General features: G+C 50.0%; 1 protein-coding gene across 2 annotated transcripts in view; it reads right to left on the reverse strand.

The window, feature by feature from the left end:
* SLIT3 (slit guidance ligand 3) overlaps positions 1-23,862 on the reverse strand; it is a 606,305-nt gene that overhangs the window by 549,706 nt on the left and 32,737 nt on the right. For both annotated transcript variants that reach the window (XM_066273226.1, XM_066273228.1), the window contains exons 2-3: positions 10,138-10,209; positions 3,794-3,865 (exon numbers count right to left, since the gene is read on the reverse strand). In XM_066273226.1, coding sequence (XP_066129323.1) covers positions 3,794-3,865; positions 10,138-10,209 — 144 coding nt within the window. The remainder of the gene's footprint in view (positions 1-3,793; positions 3,866-10,137; positions 10,210-23,862) is intronic.

The following is a 23,862-nucleotide window of genomic DNA, read 5'->3' on the forward strand; positions in this document are numbered from 1 at the left end:
TTTTCATTGGGTTTCATTTAACTCGTTCCTCTATCCTGTCTATTTCTTGAAAACCAGAAGTAAGATCTAGCTAAATTAGATTTAGGGTAAACATACTTAGCAACAATACTTCATAGGCAGTGCTTTAAATGTTATATTTTGTCATGTCAGGGATATGATAATTCAACTCTCTTATCATTGTTGATGGATTAAATGAGAGGACATATGTCAAAGTAAAGAGCAGAGTTTCTGAACCTTAGCACGACTGTAACATTCTGGAGTGGATAACTCATTGCTACGAACAATGTCCTGTGCATTGTTGGATGTTTAACAACATTCCTGACCTCTATGCATTACATGCCAGTAGCATCCTCCAGTTGTAACAACCAAAAATGTCTCCAGACAGTGTCAAGTGTCCTCTAGGGGGAAAAACTGGTACCAATTCAGAACCACCAATATAAAACAAAAACTGGTATATAAAAAAAGTATTTGCCTGACCTGTGGTGGCGCAGTGGATGAAGCATCAACCTGGAAATGCTGAGGTCGCTGGTTTGAAACCCTGGGCTTGCCTGGTCAAGGCACATATGGGAGTTGATGCTTCCAGTTCCTCCCCCCTTCTCTCTCTGTCTCTCTTCTCTCTCTCTCTCTCTCTCTCTCTCTCTCTGTCTCTCCCTCTCCTCTCTAAAATGAATAAATAAAAAAAAAGAAAGTATTTGATAACTATGCCATAAGCACTGACTATTACTCCTTGTGCGAGGCTGTGGATTAAGAGCTAAATGGAACATGCTTGCTGACCACAACACAGTCACAGTTTTGGGGAAAGACAATCAGGCAAATGGTAAGTGCCGTGAAAAGGGCAACCATAGGCCCTGAGAGGAAAGACACCTGACTCGGCCTGGAGTGGGGGTTCTTTCCTGGAGGAATAGAGGCTTCTGAGTGGAGACCCACAGGACAGGGTTATCTCCCTCTTCCCATTAAGAGATCAAACCAATGATGACCGCTGTAAACAAAAACACTTGAGAAATAAATGATCAAAACCCACATAATTTCCAGCCCGTATCTCAGAATACGACCCATGCGGATTAACCTCCTAGCGAATATACAGACACAGATAAGGTGAGTCAGGAGCGAGAGCTGGAGCTGGCGCAACCAGCCGTCTACTTTCTCTGTCGCTAATAACAAATCCTAGGTATTTTCCCATTCTACAGCTCTCAGCCTGTTTGGGGACAGACTGCATAACTAAAACCAGAGTAACGCCAGTCAGGATAATGTCACACACACACTCCTCCCTGTTGACACGGAAAGGCCTTAAACGAGGGTGCCCACGCAGCAGTGCATACTAGTCAGCTGCCTACCCTTCTATTCTTCTTCCCGACTGCTTTTTCAGCTCGCTTCCAATGTGAGTCAGAGACCGGGTAACCGTTCACCAGGCCTGCTTCCTCTAGTGCCTGGGCATATTGCTCAACGACCTTTCCCAACCTCCACTGAGTCCTAGCCTAAGGTATGTAACAGTGGAGGTGACATGTGCTCCTTCCAGGTCTCGCCCATGAAAGCCTCCCGTGTGCAATCCTTTATGCTGTCTTCTCTTCCCCTGGCTTGCTACAGACACACACTCGTACCTTAGAAGGCAAGATTTAAAGATGGTGGAGCCTAGGAGGGGAGGGGACCCGTGCTCCTGAGACACCCCCCCCCCCGCCTTGCAGGAGAGAGGCCCCACAACTGGAAATGCCCTCACTGCAGTTGATATGAGTAAGTAAATGCCCACTGAGCTCAGCTGTGAGACTTGAGGGTTTATCTAGTATGGCACTAGCCTTACCCTCCTAAAAAGCCAAAGGAGAGAAAAGATAGGCTGACCGGAGAATTGGATTCCCGATTCCCCCAGATATGCAGGTATTCCACCCATGATCACCACGCCAAAAAAAAGTGACTTTGCCAGAACATTTCACTGATAGTCCTGGGAGTTTAATGGGCACATGGGAAGCCATGCTGCAGGGCCATTGCTGAAGGTCACACTTCATCTAACATCGGCAGTACACAAGTATGAAAGGGCGTGGGCTTTGACGCTGGACAGATGTGCCTTTGAATCTTGGCTCCCCCCTGACAATTATTTGGCTCCATCTCCCCGGGCCTCTGTTTCTTCATCTGCAAAATGAGGGTAATAACACCTCACAGAAATTTTGTGGGGATAAAATCACAGCACATAAAACGCTGGCACAGTTCCTAGCATGTCCAAGGTACACAATTAGTTCCCTTCCAACAACCATGAAATTAATGAACTGGAAATTTATTTACCCTTCTAATCAGAGGACTAAGCAAGAGGTGGCCTTTTCACTAAGGACTGTATATTTATCCTTCCATAGAAATGTTAAATATTTCATAGAAAGAAGCCAGGTTCAACAAATACTTGTGTGTGTGTGTGTGTGTGTGTATGTGTGTGTGTGTGTGTTTTTCCCCCTTGGTCTAAATAAAGAGAAGAATTTAAGTTTTAAGAATCTTAAAAATAAAGCAAAAACAGAGACCACATCTATTACTTTTTATAATTATTTTCCCTGCTAAGAAATAAATGTCATATTTTCAAACCAAGAGCAGCACAATATACGCTGGCCCGTGACCCAGCAGAAGAGAAATAAACGAGGCAATGTATATAATAGAGGGGGGAGTAAAGAATTTTGCTGGTTCACACCCCTTCCCATTCCCATATCGCCCCAGACGGAATGATCACAAAGCTGACAAGTCAGCGGCAGACCCTGCACTGTCCCCAAGCCCGTCTCTGTAGATGAGATTTGACAACAGGACAGGTAGCTACCTACGGAGCATCCTTCCAGGTAAGCTGGCAGAGCAGAGAGCTGTGGCAGCCCGCTGTGCCTGACTGCAGGAGAAAGAGGCTGCGATGTCAGGCCAACCAGGACGCAGAGGGAAGCATGGAAGACAGCCTCCCACCAGCATGACGAAGTGCTGTTGGGGACAATCCCCGCTCAGAGGGCAGAAAGCAAATATCCAGATGTTATGAGCTGCCAGATGTGATTAACTGAAAGGTGAAGCTGCCCACTTAACCATCTGGGCAGCTCCCCTCATCAAAGTGACCCAAGACCTTTCTGCAAAAGCATTAATCAACAAAACAAATGGAGGCTCCGCTCCTCTCCCATCTCGCTCCCTTTCCTCGCTCCCTCTGATGGAGTCGGAACGGCGGTCTATTTTTAAACCGCTGGCAATGTATTCTCTCGTGGAAACGTGTGGGCTTCCTGACACAGGCTGATGCGCCCTCGGAGAAGCAGGCACTCCACAGGCTTCGCCCACTTGCTGTCCCTCCCTCCCAGGAGAACGGAGCAGAGGGTGCAGGGGGCGGAGAGGGCCCACAGAGGAGCACGCTGTCCTCTCGGTGCAGAGGAGCGGAGCAGAAGGCGCAGGGGGCGGAGCGGGTCCGACAAGGGAGCACGCTCTCCGTGCAGAGGAGAGGGGAGTATCTGGCGCTAGTTTCCATTGACAGGGTGCTAACTACGGGCTCCCTTCCTCCCCAGGAGTAAAGGCTGAGGCCTAGGCCAGAACCAGCCCCGCACGGAAATACCAAGAGAGAGCTCCAGGCTGAGAAGAAGAAAAACAAACCCCAGATGCCGATTCTAGCATCTTTTAAAGAAAAAGTGTTTATGTGAATCTCCGTGTCTCTGCAACGTCCATCTAACGTGCTTTAAATATAATAGCAAACATTGCGCTAAACACTGGAGATTCTATTTTTAGCAAGGTCGCAGTATAGTTAATTTACAGAAAGAAAAAAAAAGAAAAGATCCTGTAAGAAAGGAGGCCGTGCTGTACTTACAGTCGCTCCAGCTGCTTCAGATCCTGGAAGGCGCCTCTCTCAATGATGCTGACCTGGTTGTCTTCCAGATGCCTAGAACCACAAGGCAGCAGAGGGTCAAGGCCAAGAGGCGCTTAGCAATCCCCAGGCTAGGCCTCAGGCCCGGCAGCATGGTCACTCGGCCCCGCCCACGACTCTCAGGGCCCCCAGCTGGGTTCAGAACTGGGGACAAGCTACCTCGCATCCCAGCGTGGTGTCACGGTAACCGGGGCTTCGCCGCCTGCACACTTCTACCTGACAGATTGGTTTCCATGCCTCTATTTTAAGAATGTTCTCAGCAAATGTCCCCCCAAGCACTGCAGGATGTTGCACAGAGAAGGAAGAAGTAAAAGCTGCTTTTCATGAAAACTACGCATATAATCAGCGTCTCTTCCCTCGGAGCTCCCTCTCTCAAGGAGTCAGAACACTTGGTTGAGAAAGGCCTGCTCTGCTCTGTCTCCGGGTCACCTAGCAGAAGGGGCGAGGCTGCTGTTGGACAACTGCCTGTGATGAGGAAAAACCAGCCCGGTGCCAGGAGCGCCCTTTCCCCCTTTCCCAGAGCCTGCCCTTCCCCGACGGGAGGGTGATGGCCGCAACGACCAGGGCTCCCCGACCACAGGCTCTGCTGACCTCCAAAGTCTTCACCGCGGGCGATTAAAAACTAAATGCGCTGCCTAAGTGAGTTCGGTGTGTGCATGTGGCATGTCCTAAGAACTGAGCATACAATGAAACATTTGTTTCGCTCATTAAAAAAAAAAAAAAGATGGCAGCTTAAAATGGATTAGCTGGACGGTCGGGAAGGGAAGCAATGAAACTGCGGAGTTTCCACCCAGGGCTGCGCCCGGTGGCTGAGCGGGACTTCGCGGAGATGCAGTTTGATTGAGGTATGCTTCTCCGGAGGGTGGAGTTTAGGGGGGCCCGTGGGTTCCTCGGGACGGGGGGTGGGGAGAAAAGGCAGCCTGGAGCGCCTGAAGGAAAGGCAGAGGAAGGCAGAGTCGCCTAGGAGGAGGCTGAGCTCTGCTTTCCGAAAGAGTCCTTGCATGACGGCCCTCCGCCGCCTCCGCCGCCTCCGCCGCCCCCGCCACCCCCGCCACCCCCGCCACCTCCGCCACCTCCGAGACGCTCACAGCCCGTCCTTCCTAGGCTTACCACTCGGGCCGCTGTGTTTGTTCTCAAGTCCGTCTCCCCTACTACGCGTGCGGACCAGGAGGGTGAGAACTCCTGCTCCTCACCGTGCTCCCAGCCCTCACACAGTTGCCCGGAGAGTAGCCACTTCACAAGGGCTTACCGAACGAATGAACACTACAGAGGACTTTGGGTCCATGCCCTTACTGATTTTATATAAAGGAAAAGGCTAGTCTGGGTCACATGAAGTTTCTCTCTTAGACTGTCAGAGTGAAGGGGGTATTTGGGGCTCATAATAGTTGTTGTTTTTTTGTGAATGTGTTGCAAAATTAAAACTCAGGCTATTACACACACACACACACACACACACACACCCAAAAAGAAACTCCGTTTGAAAACTCAGCAGTCCCATTTCCAAATATCAACGATTGGCCAGAACTAAGCAGGAGTCCGGCAGAGCACACGGGCTCCCCAGTTTGCCACGGGCCCCATCCAATCTGCGCCGCACATTTGTCACTTCTGGCCTGGGTAGGCTGGCCTCTTCCAGGCACCTAACTTAATCTGGACACCATGAAGCCGAGAGACCAAGGAGAAATGATTTGTATAGAGTCACCCAGCTAGCTAGGGTAGACTCTCTAACTCCCCATCTGCTGCGGTGACCAGATTTGACTTAAAACCCCTTTCCTGCCTTCTTGCCAGATGACGGTGTGACACTAGGCATCGAGTTGTCCTCTCTGGGTCTCATCCTCTTCATTTGTAAAACAGAAAAAAAGAAGAAATTAAAAATATCTCATATGTAAAACTAAAAACGGAGCAAAGCATGTAAATTATCTAGCCCAGGATCTGGAGTATAATTAGAAATTTAATAAATGTTCTTTTCCTTCCCTTCTCTTCCTCTTGCATCCACCATATGGCACCGAGGGCCTTGGAATGCTAATAGACTCACACTAGCACATCTTGCTAAACAGGGATCCAGTTCGATATTAGTGACGGGTGGTTTGTTCAGCTGGGTTTTTACTATCAATCAATCCATCACAGGGCTTGTTGTCACTACCTCCCAATTATAACAAGGAGCAGCACTAGGGTGGCTGAGTATCACACCCTCCCTGGGTTCCAAAGGAGTCGCACTCCGACCTCCCGCGAGGAACCTCTTCTGTGCTAATTAATCTCACACTGCTAGCTCCTTTCAGAAAGGGGAGTAGGAAAATGCAAATACGTCTTTATAGATATCTTCTCCTTTCCCACACTGCCGGAAGACTAACTTTTTTACTGGCTTCCCACGTCTCGGAAGCTTCCCTGACTCTGGCTTCCCGCTGCTAAGGCCAGTGGGACAGTGGGAGTCCCCAGCAGGAGGTCGGAAGGTGGAAGGACCAGGAGCGAGGCCAGGAGGCTCATCCCAGCTCCCTCCTGCCTGCCAGGTCGCCTTAGGTTGGCTTCGTCTCTCCCTAAGACACAGGTCCTGCCAGGCAGGCCCTACCTTTGCTGGCTAACCACTTCCTCCCACTGCTCCTCCAGGCCCCGTGATGCCATCTCTTCTTGCCCTCACCTTTGCAAATGATTCTTGCCCTAGCTCTCCTAATTTGTCCTGTGCGAGTACCATCTCTTTCCTGCTGGGATCCTGACCGACAGGGGATGGAGGGCCCCTTCCAGTTCCACTTCCTACATCGATCAGAGTCCAGCCTAATTCCTGGCACTGAGCGGCTCATGAAGAACCGGTATTTGATGACTCGATGACTCAGTGAGCTGCGAAGCTCCCGCCCACACTTCTAGGCTGAGATGCAGCTCAGGAGCCTGCCTAACGACGCTGGGATTACTCATTTTCCTGACCAGAGGCAGGACGTCCGGGGACCCGGGGAAGGCTGGTGGTCAGCCCGGGGCTTGAGCATGGGCTGAGTCGGAAACGCACAAACTGTGTTCCTCTTCAGCTCTTCCGGTATTGTTATTATTATTATTATTATTATTATTTAGTTGTAACATTGGATCAGAATCAGAAATCGCCCCCTTGTGATGATGGCTAGGTGGAGTTTAGCTCTTCATTACCCCCATTTGGGATAAAGCTGTTTCCCACATTGTGGGCACAGCACAGTTCTTGCAACAGACTACCAAGGACAGGAACAAAGGAAAAGCAACGGAACAGACCTTTTCCTAGTCCTGCCCCGTGGGAGCAAGACTCGTTCAGGGCAATTCTCACACCTGCTCTTTGAATGTGCTTTATCCGGGAGCACTGCCTGCGGATGCAGCCGAAGCTCCCCCTGGCTCTTCCTTACGGGCTCCTGTCCGCTCACCGGCCAGGACCGCGCTACCAGTCCCGCTAGGAAGTGAGTGGCAGCTCAAATTGTTCAAGACCATCGAGGCTTTCCTGGCTGGCTTCGCTATAAACTGTAAATAAGAAACAGATACAGGGAATGTGCCAAGGTGTGAGAAAAGCTTTTCAAAAGCAGATAGTTGTCTAGGTTACTCTGTTAAAAAAAGAATTGAAGGAAAATATAGTTTATATGTCTGGATATTTTACTGGTGTTTGTTAGAAAGCATTTCAGCTCTCCTGCTTACCAGGATCTGTTACAGTCATAAAGGGTCACTTGAATGGAATTGCCTCTGAATTGATAAGCTAAGGAAACATATTATATATATATTAATGGGGGCCCATAAAGTGGGAGAAGGGAGAGGGTTTTGGCATTGCTGGTCAAAATAAGAAGAATGTATCAATTAACCAAAAACACAATAAGAAGAATGCACCAATTAACTGCAGTCAAAGGAATGTTGGTAGACCATCCAGAGGATATTAATACGATCTTCTGTGATTATTTTAAACTTTCTATTTGCAGAGAAGATATGGAAATTGGAATTCTTATTAGTCTTTCTGATGTAATGGTAAAAAAAAAAAATCAAAGGGTTATTTTTTTACTTTGTTAGAAAATGAAGCATTAGGGGAAATTTCTGACTTGTATGAAAGGAAATCTCTCACAGATACAGGGGTTAGAAATGGAAAATAAAATAAGAAGAGAAGCTGAATGTCTTCTGTTCTTTAAGCTGGCAGGAGTAACCTGGCATCAGGTGTCCACTGCCTGCATCTCCTCAATAAAAATCACCCTAACACTGCGCCGTGGAAGTCCCTCATTCCGACCCCAATCCCTGCTCTGAGCCACACAGACTTGTCAGAGCTGTCAGTCATTTGATAGACACATGACTGCTTAGAGCAAAAGAAAGAGACAAGGCAGAGGGTGGGGCCTTCCCTCCAGGGAGGGAGAGAGGCCAGTGTGCGCAGAGACTGGAGGACCTGTCAAGGGGAGAGCGTCTGCCAGCTGCAGGTCCGGCGCTCGGGTCCCAGTGTCCTCACGCTGGGGCTCAGGGAAACGCAGGGAAGCCACCTGTCCATCCGTGCTGCACCGACCCGCCAGGTGGACTGTTACCTCCTTGGTTTCCTAAACTCCCTGGAGTGCGGGTGGCATTGCACGGAGGCTGGAAAGCACATCTCCCGGGCTCTGACTCCTCCCCCCTCGGTCACCTGCTGGGTGGGGTTGGGACCATTTAACCGATCTGGGCCTCTGTTTCCCCTGGGCGTGTAGGGGTCACTAACTACGTAACAGAGAGTTCGGTCTGTGGACGGTACCACTTATGTCCTAGTCATCATCATCATCATCATCACCACTGTTACTTCTCACTCAGGAAAACACTGTGATACAAGCAATACTCTACAAGTTGCAGTGAGAATAAACAGACTGCTCATGAAAATGTTAAAACCAAAAAGCATCCTACGTGAACTATGAGAGGAAGACTTAGACTTGCTATGGGCTGAAATGATATCTAACCCCCTTCACAATGTCGATGTCCCAGCCCCCAGGGTATCAGAATTCAAGCTTCTTTTGGAGATAAGGTCTTGACTGTGTAATCAAGCTAAAATAAGGTCAAAGGAGGAGTCCTAATCCAATGTGGTGAGTGTCCCTACAAGAAGGGGACATCTGGACATGCCTGCATACAGTGAAGACCATGGAGAGGGGACCAGGGAGAAGACAACCATCTCGATGCCAAGGAATTCCTAAGGCCTCCAAAAGCTGGAACAGAGGTCTGGACCGATCTTTCCTGACAGCTCTCAGAGGGACCCCACCCTGCGGATGCCTTGACTTCGGACTTCTGGGCTCTAGAGCTGTGAGACAATTGGTTGCTGTTGTTTAAGGTGTCCAGTTCGTGGAACTTTGTTCCAGTGGCCCCAGAAAACGAACGTGTCATTCATTCCCTATTTTATGGATAAGAACACTGAGGCTCGAAGAGGTATAATGATTTATTCGCCCAAGGTCACGTGTGCAGTTAATTCTGAGTCAGGACCAGAACCTGGTACTTCCTTGTCCCTAGAACAAAATTCACTGTATTATAAAGGGCTATTAATAAAAAGAAGGAGGTAGCTTCAGATACAAAGACTTTAGTTGCTGCTTCTAATAAAGATCTGCCAACCAAGACTGCGTGACAAAGAAACACCGGGGCAGAGGCCAACTCGCCCAGACTGTGCTCCAGGTCTGGAGCCACACTCACGGGTCAAAATCCACTTCTCAGTCAAGAAGGAAAGAGCATCCAGTTGCCTCTCTCTTGTACGTCTGAATGTCTGAGACTTGCCAATGGACAATCACTTGGGCAGCTAAGACTTAGAGCTGGGTGGCCACTACTTAGAAATGAGGCCTGCTATTCCTGATGTCCCCATTCTACAAATGCCCATCTCAAATTCTGCTACCTGTCTGCACAGCTTGTGGGTGTTAAGCAAGGGCTCTGACCCTATCTAACTCTCTCCCTCCCTCGTCCCTTCCTTCTCCATTAAGCAGCAAGATAAATAACTTTGTCCTGATTTCTCTTTTTAATGCACATGCTGGAGAAGAAATTATATATAATCTCTTTGGAAGGGAAGCATGGTTAGTCAGCCTGACACTGCTGTCATGCTAGAAGCTGGGCATGTTGATTTATTCGCATATTGCCTTCTGTTTTCCCCTGTCACTGGACTGACTTCTTCCACCGGTCTAACCCAGCCAGCAGCATCGAGACACAGAGTGAGACACCTGTGAGAATCCGGGCACACTAATGAAGGGCTTCCTGCTGCAGAAGGGCGCGTTCCCGCTGCCCAGGCCTTGGGGGTGCAATGTCAGGGCAGTGGAATATTTTCATAAGGCTGAAGAGCTAAAAAATAAAAATAGACTGAAGAGTCACCCTCTACTTACAAGACTCGAAGGTTCTTGAGTCCAGCGAAGTCCATCTTGGTAATCCTGGTGATATTATTTCTGTCCAGGTCACTGAAATGGAGAACAAATTTGGGTAAGTTTTTTTTCAGGTTACATTTATGGTCTATTCAACCCAGACTGGCTTGGACTGGAGGGATGTTGCTTGTCACAAGGAAGGCAATTCCGGTGATTAATGATATCCCCTGAGCATGCCCAGCTAACCTTAAGAATATTGTATGGAATAAGCTATCCATTATGTACGCAGTAGAGCCTTGTTCTATGTAGCTGCTGGGCTCTGTGGCCCCTTCATTAGGTCACCAATTTTTCTCTGGAAGCTCCCCTCCCCCAACTTGCAGATCACATCATATAAGTGGGGCTGACCCTTCGTCTCAGCCCTAGGGATGAGCACCCAATCCCAGCCAGGCTTATAAGCATCTCCACCCCCTCTGACCACAGTCATTGTTTTAAGACAAATATATGGTAGTGGAAAATGATTTGACTTTGGGTGATGGGCACACAGCACAATCAACAGCTCAAATGCTATAGAGATGTTTACCTGAAACCTGTGTAATCGTATTGACCAATGTCACCCTATTAAATTTAACTTCTAAATAAAAAATAAATTAGCCTGACCTGTGGTGGCGCAGTGGATAAAGCGTCAACCTAGAAACACTGAGGTTGCCGGTTCAAAACCCTGGGCTTGCCTGGTCAAGGCACATATGGGAGTTGATGCTTCCTGCTCCTCCCCCTCTCTCTCTCTCTCTCTCTCTCAATCTCTCTCTCTCTCTATCTATCTCCCCTCTCCTCTCTAAAATGAATAAATAAATAAAAATTTTTTAAAAAAATAAATAAATTAAAGAAATAAAAAGTTAATAAAGTAGCCAAGAACCACAACAAAAACACAAGGTATTATGTACAGGAAAAAACATAGTACAGGGATGGCTCAGCACTATCTGCAGTTTCAGACATCCGCTAGGGGGCTTTTAGAACACAGTCCCGTGGAGTAGGTGGGACTGTTGTACTTCCTCGGTTTTCCTAGACAGATCCTAAAGTTGCTATCCTGCAACTGTGCTTCAGTAAGACTTGTGAGATCTGTAGTCGCATAAAAAGAGTAGAAAAACAATTTTCAGATTCTAGCACTTGGCAGAAGGAAAAATCAAGTTTGAGGAGGGATGACTCTTGTGATATCAAAAATGATACTGAAATAAAAATGAAGGTGTCCTAGAGTAACCTCACTTGGGAACCACCCCCTCGCCCCCATCCGGTGCTCCGCTGTCTAAAACAGCAAAGCCATTCCTCGGCGAGGCTGCGATGGAGGGAGGCAGCACGCAGCCTCCTGGACCCCGCCGCGCCGGGGAAACAGGGCAGGGGCGCTCAGGCAGGGAGGGGGCGCCGGCCCACAGACAGGAATCTGCGCGTGCTCCTGATCACCCTGAGTATTCTGCTCACCTCCCCTCACAGTGGGCGCGGTAGTGTGGGGACCTTGACAGCTGTGACTATGACAAATGCAACGAAGGGTTTCATGATTGGGACACGGCACGGTATCTCAGCAGGCGGCGCCAGCGGGCGCAGGTGCCCGTGTCTCCCAGGGAACGTGGGTTACATGAAGGGGCACGGAGCGTGCTGCTGAGATGCGGAGGACTTGGGGCGGGGGCGACGGCGGCGGGGACCGTGGGGCTGCCCTCGGGACGCGGTCGGGGTCCGGGAGGCTTGGCCTCCAGAGGCAAGCGGCCCTGAGTTTCAGTCTCCGCTTCGCCACTTAACGAGTGACCTAAGGGCGTCTCACCTCATCTCTGAAGCTCAATTTCTCCATCCGGGAAATGAGGGGGACAGTCTTGACCTCAAGAGTTTTTATGAGGGTTAGAGGAGATGACGCATACACAGCGCTTACCTGACACTTGTCAAATACTCCATCGTGGCAGCTATTGTTACTATGATTAGCTGAACTGAATACCCCCCACCTCCACTCTGAGATTTCAGTGCACCAAGAGCAGCTGACTGCCCCACCCCAAACTCGATGCTTAGATGAATCTGGGAATCTTCAGAGGCTTGGGTGGCACACCATCTTCCTACAGGTGAAAAGAGGGGTGCACTCTGTGGCCCCTCACGCTGCATCTCCCTTGAAACATTTCTAGGACCCCTGTTCCCATGGTACCTTCCCCTCCCCCATCCAAAATGCACAGGCTGCCGGGGGAGAAGAAGGTCAGGGAGCACATGAGGTGAAGCAGGTCAGGGTTCACATCTCTGTCCAGCCCCCGCCCCCAGCTCCGTGGGTTTGCATAATTTACTTAAATCCTCGGAGCTGCTATGCTTTCCGTGACCCTCTGCTACCTGCAGACTTTGGAATGGTGAGGAGTACAGAGCCCGGATTACAGACGTGTCTGTGAAAATGGGAACTGATGGAACTGCCACTGAGAAGAGGCTGCACTGGCTGGTGGGCCCGCCCCACCCCCAGCCCCGCCCCCAGCCCCGTCTCCCGCCCAGGTTCCTCTGGACCACCACACTTCTCAGCCGTCGCCTCTGGCCTCTGAGGGAATCAGGAGATCTCGGCCTCTGAGTTCTGAACCTTCTGCGGGCAAGGTCCCACCTGGGGCTGTCCTGGACGGGGAAGCCATGACAGTACCAGGATGTGCGGTGGAGAAGGGGAGTGGTCTTAAAACATGTCTGCAAGTGGTTTCTTTGACATACCTGCCATCAAGAGGTGGAGTATATGCCCCTTTCCCTTGAGACTGAGCAAGCCTTTGTGGCTCAGAGGACAAATAAGATCAGGGCAGAACTGATGCAGAACTTCTGAGACTAGACGAGACAGTAAGTGACCACCTGGCTGCCTCTCAGAGCACTTGCATTGGAGTCCTGAGCGGCCATGTGGAAAGACCAGAAGATCATGGGGAGGGGGGGGGGAAAGGGAGAGGTGGAGCAATGAAGAGAGGCAGGCAGAATCAGGAGAAGGGAGAGACAAAGACAGACAGACACACAGACACACAGACAGAAGCCCTATGCCCAAAGAGCCCCAGCCGTTCTGGCCCTGGCTGTTTGAATCTGTCTGGCCTGCAAGTCAGGCAGATAAGTGCAGATATCTTTGAGATCCAGCCCCAGTGCCCATCTAGCTATAACTTAGGAAAAAGTCAGAGCCAGATCATCCAGCTAAATGATTCCTGAACTCCTGCCCACAGGGACTGCAACAGAGAATACTAAGATGAGTGCTATGTCTTAAGCCATTAATTTTTGGAGTGATTTGTTTTGGAAAAAAAGGAAGGGAGGGAGGGAGGGAGGGAGGGAGGGAGGAGGGGGAGGGAGGGAAGAAGGAAGGAAGGAGGGAAGGAAGGAAGGAAGGAAGGAAGGAAGGAAGGAAGGAAGGAAGGAAGGAAGGAAGGAAGGGTAAACCACCTTCCAAATATTTAACTTTCCATTAACAATGGAACTCACACATGACTCTCACAGATCCTTTCTGAGGCTTGCGCCACCCTTGAGACTCTCAGTAGTGTCGTTATGGTCAAGGATAGCTCACAGGGGCCAAAGACGCCCGTGTCATTCTAGGAATGAGGTGAGAACTGGTCCTTCTCTCAGGCTTCAAGGAGTAAGATGGCATAATTAGGGTTGCCCATCCCTCTAAGGGGGGGGGAGCTTAGGATAACATCGAAATCACCCTGGTGTTAAATTCATAATCACAGTAAGTAGGTACCATTCACCGAACATTGTGGCAGAGACTGGGAAGTTGTCCACCAAACCATTTCCCCTTTTTCAGGTACACACAGACAGACTGCTTCCCCTGCTGGTAGGTGCGACTGAGTCGTCACTATTACATGGGCAGGAGCAATAATATGTTGCCTTCAGGCCTTGATCCATAATTCTGCCTGTTCATCTTGGGCTGGATTCCGTAAATCCAGTAGAGGACTCTAAGAATGGCCGACAGAAAGAGCCTGAGTCCCCGAATGACTGCATGGAACAGAGAATTTCCCTCCCTTCTCTCCCTATTTACCCACATTCGCCTCAGACATGTTCAAGAAATAACCCTTAAAACACTGAAATTTTGGGACTATTTGTTATTAACAGTGTACATTGACAAGTGCAAGTGCAATATTTTTGAGTCGGGAGCTATCCATCCTTTTTATTTCCTCTCTTAGCAACCGCTCTGAAAGGTAGGTATGTGTCACTCTTCAACAGACAAAAATACCGAAGATCAGCCTTAATAAGACTTGATGTGTGTTGGGCCCAACTATGCACTAGGCACTGTGCTAAAAACTTGATGTTCATTCTCTCTTATCCAGAGAGTAATCATATGTGATAGGTACTACCACATATAGTGAAAATTATCCCATCTTTCACATGAGGAAACTGAAGCTTAGTCTCTCCCACATACCCCAGCTTAGAAGATTTTACCAGTAAAACAGGTTGCCATGACGTCACATAACCAGTAAGTAGCAAAGACTGGGATATGAAGTCGGGCTCTCTGGTTGCTTTTGTATCACATCGTGCTGCCCATCTGCAACTAGAGTCTAAGCATCGTCTGCTGCATCAGTTTAACTGCTGACTAAAAGAAGAATCAATGAACAGAACAGAATTTCCCATTCCTATGCATTGAAACAAGCAGAGGGGTACGCCCAGTGGCTTTGCTACTCTGCTCGATGGCCAAGACGACACGCCTCCTAGTCTGCTGCCCAGGGAGGTCTGGGATGGTGGGAGTGCTGAGCCCCTTTCAAGCTCCAGGCAGAAGTGCTCTCTTGCTATTTTTTTTTCTGATGTCTGGTTTCTGCCATGTTCCTCGTCATCTACCATGTTGCCTCCATAAACAGGCATTGCCATGGTAATCTCCTGCATTAATTTCCCTCATCCCAATCATAACTCATAAACCAACACTGTGACTTGTAGCTTTGTGGTATTTTCACATCTGTTTCACACCTTGGGTAGGGTGGAAGAGGAAGAGGAATTCAGAACAGCATCGGAAAAATTGAAACAAAAATGTTCTAGGGCAGGCCACTGCCACTGCCCCTATCTTGGCACATGTGTATTCATACCCTTCTTTTGATTCATTCTGTGGCATTCCAGAAAATTTTCTTTTTGTTAGCACATGTGGGAAGGGGGAGCAGTAAAAATATCCCTGAGTGAGGCTGTTAACACAGTGTGGTGCACACGGCTTCCACTGTAAAACCAGGAGATGTTTCAGAAGAAAGTAAGACCTTCCCTCCTTCCTTCCTTCCTTCCTTCCTTCCTTCCTTCCTTCCTTCCTTCCTTCCTTCCTTCCTCCCTCCCTCCCTCCCTCCCTCCTTCCTTCCTTCCTTCCTTCCTTCCTTCCTTCCTTCCTTTCTCCTTCCTTCCTTTCTCTGCCTCTCTCCCCCTCCCTTCTATCCTCTCTTTCTTCCTACAATGCACCATTATTAAACACCCACTCTGGGCCTGGCACTGTGACTGTGGCTGGTAGCAGAGAGTTGAACAGCAACTAAAGAGCTCCTTTCAGGGGACTTTTATTCTCCTGGTGAGTGTGGCAGCGAGAGTCTAGGGTGGCCTCCATGATCCCTACCTCCTGGTATTACCAACCTTGTATAATCGCCACTCCTTGAGTGTGAGCAGGACCTACTGACTTGCTTCTGACCAATATAATACAGCAGAGGTGACAGGACATCACTTCTTGCCTCCATAAATCAGCATCGCCACGCCTGTATGGGCCATCTTGCTAGGGATCTCTCCTTTGCTACCTATGATGAAGCAAGTGGCCACATTATGGAGGCACATGGGGCAAGGAACTGAGGAAAGCTTCCACAGACAACCACTCAAGAACTGAAGATGACCATCAAGAGCCTGAAGCCCTCAGGCTAATGGGCTGCAGGGAACTAACTTCTGCCAACAACCTTAAGAGCCTGAACATGGATCCATCCCCAATTGAGCCCTCATATGAGACCTCAGCCCCAACCACCACCTCAACTGCAGCTTTGTGAGACTGTGAAGCAGAGGCCTCCAGCTAACGGTACGGTAATAGGAGCTGTTTTAAGCCATCAAGTTTGTGGTAAGATTGTTACGCAGCAATAGAAAGCTAACACAGTGGGACACAGGCAACAACAAAGAAACAACAAAACTACAGATGACAAGGAAATATCTAGAAAGTCGTTTCAGGGTGAGATGAAGAGAACGAGGATGGGGGTGAGAGGAAGCGGGGGCCCCAGCTAGTGTGGGCATGAGGGAGAGACACTGGGCCTGAGACCCACAGGGAAAGGAGGAGCCGAGGGCGGAGGCTGAGGGGAGAGCTTGCCGAGTGAGGGAAGAGAATCCCAAAGGCCCTGAGCAGAGGAAGCCCTTGGAGGATGTGAGCAACAGAAAGGAAGTCGGGGACTGAAGCGGAATGTCACCAGACAGGACCACAGAGGCACGGGGCAGCCAGACTGCGGAGCATCCACCGGTCAGACTCAAGACGGGGGCAACCAGAACCACCGAAGGGGAGAAGGGGTCAAGCAGGAAATGCCCAGTTTAACCACCCTCAGCCTCTTTCTCCTGACATCAACCTGCCCCGACAAGCAGGTCCATTTCCCCCAAATGCCGGCTTCTTTCCCATGCAACAGCACTGCAGGCAGGCAGGTCTCCCTGCTGGTCTCAGCCTGTTCCGTCTACTTCTTTCTTCCTTCGGTCCACAGACAGGTACTGAGCACCTACCAGATCTGGGTGCTGTGCTAGGCACTCCGTCGTCAGACACGTTCCTGCTATTGGCTGGCTTTGAAAGCCGCCAACATCTTTTCTCCATCCAAATATGACCACTATGTTATGGGTGTTCCCCCCCAAAATGAAGTCCTAACCCCCAGGACCGGTGAAAGTCACCCTATTTGGAAAATAGGACCTTTGCTGATATAATCAGGTTAAAATGAAGCCATTAGGGTGGGCCCTAACCCAGTGATTGGAGTCTTTATAAGATGAAAAACACAGAGACATACAGAGAGAGAACACCCCGTGACGAGAGGCAGACACTGGAGTAATGCAGCTGCAAGCCAAGGACCGCCAAGGGTTGCCGGCCTCCACCAGAAGCTGGTGAGACACAAGGAAGCACCCTCCCCTGCAGATGTCAGAGGGAGCATGGCCCTACGGACTCCTGTGTTTCAGACTCCTACCCCCCAGAACTACAACAAAATAGATTTCTGTTGTTTTAAGCCACCCAGTTTGGGGTTCTTTGTTACGGCAGCCCCAGGAACCCAATACACACTCTTCTAAGGACCTGGGAGGCCTCCCAGCCTTCTCTCTGTGGTTCTCCCACCTCTCCGTCCTATGCTGATCCCTCCCTTCCCGGACCCTCTCAACTCCGGAATCATTTAGTAGCCCCCGTGCAACTCATTTCAGGCTTTCCTCACATTCCCTTCCACCTCTCAGATTCCCTCCACCTCCCACATTCCCTTCCACCTCCCACATTCCCTTCCACCTCCCACATTCCCTTCCTCCTCCCACATTCCCTTCCTCCTCCCACATTCCCTTCCACCTCCCAGATTCCCTTCCACCTCCCACATTCCCTTCCACCTCCCACATTCCCTTCCTCCTCCCACATTCCCTTCCTCCTCCCACATTCCCTTCCACCTCCCACATTCCCTTCCACCTCCCACATTCCCTTCCACCTCCCACATTCCCTTCCTCCTCTCACATTCCCTTCCTCCTCTCACATTCCCTTCCGCCTCCCACATTCCCTTCCGCCTCTCACATTCCCTTCGCCTCTCACATTCCCTTCCTCCTCTCACATTCCCTTCCACCTCTCACATTCTCTTCCACCTCGTGTGCTGCCGCCTCCTTCCTGTGTGTTTGCCTGGCCTCCCAAAGGACCACGAAGTTCCATGGGGGCCACGACCACAGACTCTCCTCCCCGCACTTCCTCCCTTCACCCCAGGTGAAGTGAAGCCCCTTGGGGACACTCAGAGAAATGTACAGTAGTTTTCTCTGGATGCTGGGTAGAGTTTTGTTGTTCTTGTTGTTTTTTAAAACGTTTCACATTTTGCTTATTAGGATTGTCAGTATTTTCCACAGTAAATATGTATTACTCATGCACCCTTCCCTCCCCTTCAAAAATGTTTTTGAAAAATGTGTGATCCAGTTGAAATAGGACTCTCCCCATAGCCAAAGCAACCAGCAAAGCTACAGCCACTCAAGTCTCTGGAAATCTGGCCAAGGTGAGGTGTTCTTTGAGAAGCCCAAGGGCAGTTCTTTGGAGCTGCCCAGAGCGCCCTGCCCTACGGGTGTCTTTCTTCTTCGCTCCCTCTCCCCAGCCAATGGGACCTAATGCCAACCATCCACCTTCCCTGATGGGACAGAGGAAACGGCATGTGTTCAAAACCGTCATATTGCCCTGGCCGGTTGGCTCAGTGGTAGAGCGTCGGCCTGGCGTGCAGAAGTCCCGGGTTCGATTCCCGGCCAGGGCACACAGGAGAAGCGCCCATCTGCTTCTCCACCCCTCCCCCTCTCCTTCCTCTCTGTCTCTCTCTTCCCCTCCCGCAGCTGAGGCTCCACTGGAGCAAAGATGGCCCCAGCGCTGGGGATGGCTCCTCGGCCTCTGCCCTAGGCGCTAGAGTGGCTCTGGTCGCAACAGAGCGACGCCCCGGAGGGGCAGAGCGTCACCCACTGGTGGGTGTGCCGGGTGGATCCCGGTCGGGCGCATGCGGGAGTCTGTCTGACTGTCTCTCCCCATTTCTAGCTTCAGAAAAATACAAAAAAACCCCAAAAAAACAAAAAACCTGTCATATTACCATCCGCCAGGTCAGGCAGCCACGCGTCCCTGCGGGTCCCTGCACAGGGCTCCCACCATGCTTTTCCTCTCCTGACTTGCATAACAGGAGGCCTCGCTCAACGATTCTCAGACTTCTGCACTTCATTCTCATCCGTTACATAACCACATGCAAGTTTAAAAACCACACATTCAGGAGAGAAAGGACTGAATTTGATTTAAAAAACTGGCTTCACACTACCTCAGTTGTTTGGGAACTAAGCCTCCCTGGGCTAAATTTCTGGCTTGGCAACACTCTCGCATATATAATTTTACACCTGCAAAAGTCTGCAGCCAGTGCTATGCAGACAGCTACCTGCAGGGAGGAGGGCAGGCCAGCCGGGGTTGAGAGGGGCAACCTGGACGGCCTGCCCGGAGGGGGGGCCTGAGAGGAGGAGGGGTGCGTGGGTCTCTGCTTGGACTCTCCTTGCTGCAGGAGGGCCCCTCCCGTCCCACGCTGCTCCGTTTGGCTCAGGCTCTAGAAGGAAAGGGTCTACACAGGGCACTAGAGTAGTTGCAAACTGGTGGCCCATCGGCCGATTCTAGCCTGCAGATGTGTTCAGTCTGGTTCTCAGCACGGGTTTAAGATTTGTAAATGAATCTGTCAATTTGGGAGACTTTCATTTTCAAATCTGGAATCCTAGGTTATCTCCAAAAAAAAAAAAAAAAAATCACATGACCTGACAACCCTGGGCCTTCGGGGCCACCGTGAGCCGAGAAGCAACCGCCCGTTTTGAACAAGGTGTGTGCTCTGTAGTCCATCAGTCCACCTGTCTGCTTCCCTCACGGATGTCACCTGTTTGGTCCTGACAGGCACTTCGATTTGAGACCCTATTCCAGAGCACAGTGTATAAGAAAGCAGGCCTGGAATCAGACAGCTGGGGCTCACATCTCACCAGATGGTGGGGTGAATGAAGGCAGGCACTTGACCCTCCCTACAGTTCTCTTTCTTCATCTATGAAACAGGTGTCACAGCAGCCCCCACCTCCCAGGGTGCTGGGAGGATTCAATGCGACGACAAAGGGAAGCTAGTACGTCCTTGCTCCTCTCTGAGCAATAACCTCCAGGTCATGCCTATCAATCCGAAAGGTGCATCCTCCATGTCCCACCTTATCAGGACCAGACACCCACACTCTTCCACGTCCTTCTCAGAAGGCCTGTTCTCAAAACTGCATGTGTAGAACATAGGAAAATATGGTTCTGCACATCCCGGACAGTCGGGAAACAGAAAGTTCAGAAAAGAGACTAGGGTCAGCCTTCAGATTTGTGACAAGAAATGTCAGGCCCACGGCATGACAGGGACAACGCTATGTGTTACCCAAACTATTTCACTTGTCTCCTAGGTAAATAGCAAGATGACCTTTCCTAGCATCCCTTGTTTCTAGGTGGGACCATGAGACCGATTTCTGATGAAAAGAATGGAGACGGAAGTGAGACACCACTTCCGGACAAGGCCATAAAACATCCTATAAGTCAAGATGTTGTACTCGCTTCCTTTTTCTTATCTTTCTTGACAGGTGTAGGCCACGTGTCAACACTGGTGGTGCCCTAAGGCGGAGGGAACCCAGGCCCCGGACTGACCATGTGGAGTAGAGGCACTACCTGCTACCCAGACCGACTGTATATAATATGAGGAAATGACACCTTACTGTGTTTTGCCACAGATCTAGCTGGATTCCTTTTGTTCCTGCAGTGTGGCCTGGTCTGTGCTGACTGACACACAGGGCAATGCAGCGAAGCAGGAAAGAACGGCCTAGAATCCTTCTTTCCCTGTCCTCTTCCTCTGGGCCCCGTTTCTATCTCATAGCATGACTGTGGGAAAAGCTACCTCCCCGTGTTAAAAGGTGGAATATATACTGGTCGAACTCCAGGGTCAGAATCGCACTGACTCTGAATTATTCCCCAGGATAATTCTCACAGGCTTCAAACTACCCCATTCACACAACATTATCTTAAACTATGTTTTTGGTTTTCTTTTTTTTAAAGAAGGCCATCTAAGTTCTAGTCAACAGAGTTATAAAAGCAGCAGTCAGCCCACATTAGGGTCTAAATAAATATCTGCAGAATGAGTAATTAGTATGCAAGAGCCAACATGTGCTGGGTATTTACCATATGCTAAAAGCCATGCTAAGCACTTCACATGGAGTGCCTCTTGTAATCCCCACCGCCAGCCTGTGAGATCACCGCTGTTATGACTCCCGATTCATGAATGCCCAAATGAAGGCACAGGGAGATGGAGCCACGTCTCTGCCCACAAGCTGGTAACTATCGAGGGAGGATCCGCATCCGGCATTCAGGAGTCCGCGCCGGAGAACTCAGCAATCACCTCCAGGAAATACAGAGTTCTGAAGTGTGAAAGACCAATTGAAACTATCTAATCTGACCTTTTCTTTTCTTTTCTTTTTTCTTTTCATTTCTTTTCCTTTCTTTTCTGTTTTGAGAGAGAGAGAGGCAGGGAGAGAAAGGGACAGGAACATTGAGCTGCTCTTTCCTGTCTGTGCCCTGACCAGGAAATCGAACCAGCAACCTCTGTGCTCTGAGACGATGCTCTAACCAACAGAGCTATCTGGCCAGCGCTTAATGTTTATTGATTTTTAGAGAGACAGAGAGGAAGGGAGAAAGAGGGGAGAGGGAAGGAAGCATTTGTTGTTCCACTCAGTCGTGCATTGTTGGGCTGCTTCCTGCGTGTACCCTGACGGGATCAGAACCGCAACCTTGTTCCAGGACGACGCTCTTAACTGGCTGAGCTAACTGGCCAGGGCAATGGACGACGCTCTTAACTGGCTGAGCTAACTGGCCAGGGCAATGGACGACGCTCTTCACTGGCTGAGCTAACTGGCCAGGGCAATGGACGACGCTCTTCACTGGCTGAGCTAACTGGCCAGGGCAATGGACGACGCTCTTAACTGGCTGAGCTAACTGGCCAGGGCAATGGACGACACTCTTAACTGGCTGAGCTAACTGGCCAGGGCAATGGACGACGCTCTTAACTGGCTGAGCTAACTGGCCAGGGCAATGGACGACGCTCTTAACTGGCTGAGCTAACTGGCCAGGGCAATGGACGACGCTCTTAACTGGCTGAGCTAACTGGCCAGGGCAATGGACGACGCTCTTAACTGGCTGAGCTAACTGGCCAGGGCAATGGACGACGCTCTTAACTGGCTGAGCTAACTGGCCAGGGCAATGGACGACGCTCTTAACTGGCTGAGCTAACTGGCCAGGGCAATGGACGACGCTCTTAACTGGCTGAGCTAACTGGCCAGGGCAATGGACGGCGCTCTTAACTGGCTGAGCTAACTGGCCAGGGCAATGGACGGCGCTCTTAACTGGCTGAGCTAACTGGCCAGGGCAATGGACGACGCTCTTAACTGGCTGAGCTAACTGGCCAGGGCAATGGACGACGCTCTTAACTGGCTGAGCTAACTGGCCAGGGCAATGGACGGCGCTCTTAACTGGCTGAGCTAACTGGCCAGGGCAATGGACGACGCTCTTAACTGGCTGAGCTAACTGGCCAGGGCAATGGACGACGCTCTTAACTGGCTGAGCTAACTGGCCAGGGCAATGGACGACGCTCTTAACTGACTGAGCTAACTGGCCAGGGCAATGGACGGCGCTCTTAACTGGCTGAGCTAACTGGCCAGGGCAATCTCTGACAATTTTTTGTAACAAACACTCAATTTTAACCAAACCAAATAAACTCCAATTTCTTGGAAGTCAGGGCCGTATCTTATTGATGTTTGAATCCTCGGGGTTCAGCACAATGCCTAGCACATAAAAGGCACAAATAAACCTCTGTTGAAAGACTGAACAATCTGGACTTGAGTTTTATAGCAACAGTTTTAACTGAGTGACATTTGTTCTTGACCGTGGCTTGAGCACCAAAGTTGATGCCCAATATTTCCTTTATATCAATAGGGTATCAGTTAGAACTAGAGTGACCACATAATCTACCACCCAAACTTGAATGCCTTGGCAAGTCAAAAGGAATGCCTTTAATAATTAAATCAGGAAAACAGGCAAAGTGGGAACTGTCCTGAGCGAATCCATACAAATAGTCTTCCTAGTTAGAGCCACAAAGTACCCATGATAGAGGTGAGCAGACATACACAGGGACCTGTTCCCCATGTCCTCGTTCTTACAGAGGTCCAGTTGGGTCACACCACTTTAAAATCTATGCTTTTTGTAGGACACATCATGGTTGAGTGTCATTCTCTGAAAGGTTCCGACTGCTAAGCCCGGCTGACCACACAGCAGACGTGTTATTAACTTTTCATATAGGTGCAGTACTTGCTGGAAGAAAACAGGAAGGGGCAGCCCAAGGAACGCAATGCTGGTTGCAGAAATATAAACGTGGATTGCACCAGAAAAGACTACATGCTTTAAAAAAAAAAAAAAAAAAACACTCATAAAGTAAGTTCAGGCTGAGCTGTGGCTTTAAAGGAAATTCTTCCCCATAAACATGTCCCGCCATGCCCTAATAACTCTTTAATTTGATGCACATTTGGGAAGGACGACGCGAAACAATCACAGAACACGGTTAAGGTCTGTGGCGAAGGAGGAGCGGCGGAGGGGATGTGATGCAACTCGGAGCTCACGCCGTCCGCCAGGGAGCTGGCTGCACTGCGCGTTTCACACATGGAGGGAATTTGCCGAATGACATGCAGGAAATCAGAGGCAGGTCTTCGCAGGTTAAGCACAAGAAAATTCTGGATGTCATCTGATGGCGCCATGGAAGACTCCTGGCTAGCCCGTTTCTGGCCTGCCTTCTCTGTTTGGAGACGGCAAAGGCGGTTCCCGCTTGCATGTGGACTCGCCACTTCCTGACCAGGTTCTTTGAATGTCAATTAGACTATAAGCTCCTTGAGAGCACAGGTAAGTTCTTATCCACCTGGCATCTTATGCACAGGGTTGGCACAGACTGATACCCCTGTGAGGAGGCAGAACGGCACAGCTGACGACACCCAGACTCGGGGCTGCAGCAGCAGGGCTTAGGACCTGGTTCC

This window comes from Saccopteryx bilineata, chromosome 4, assembly GCF_036850765.1.
Source record: "Saccopteryx bilineata isolate mSacBil1 chromosome 4, mSacBil1_pri_phased_curated, whole genome shotgun sequence".
Lineage (NCBI taxonomy): Eukaryota > Metazoa > Chordata > Mammalia > Chiroptera > Emballonuridae > Saccopteryx > Saccopteryx bilineata.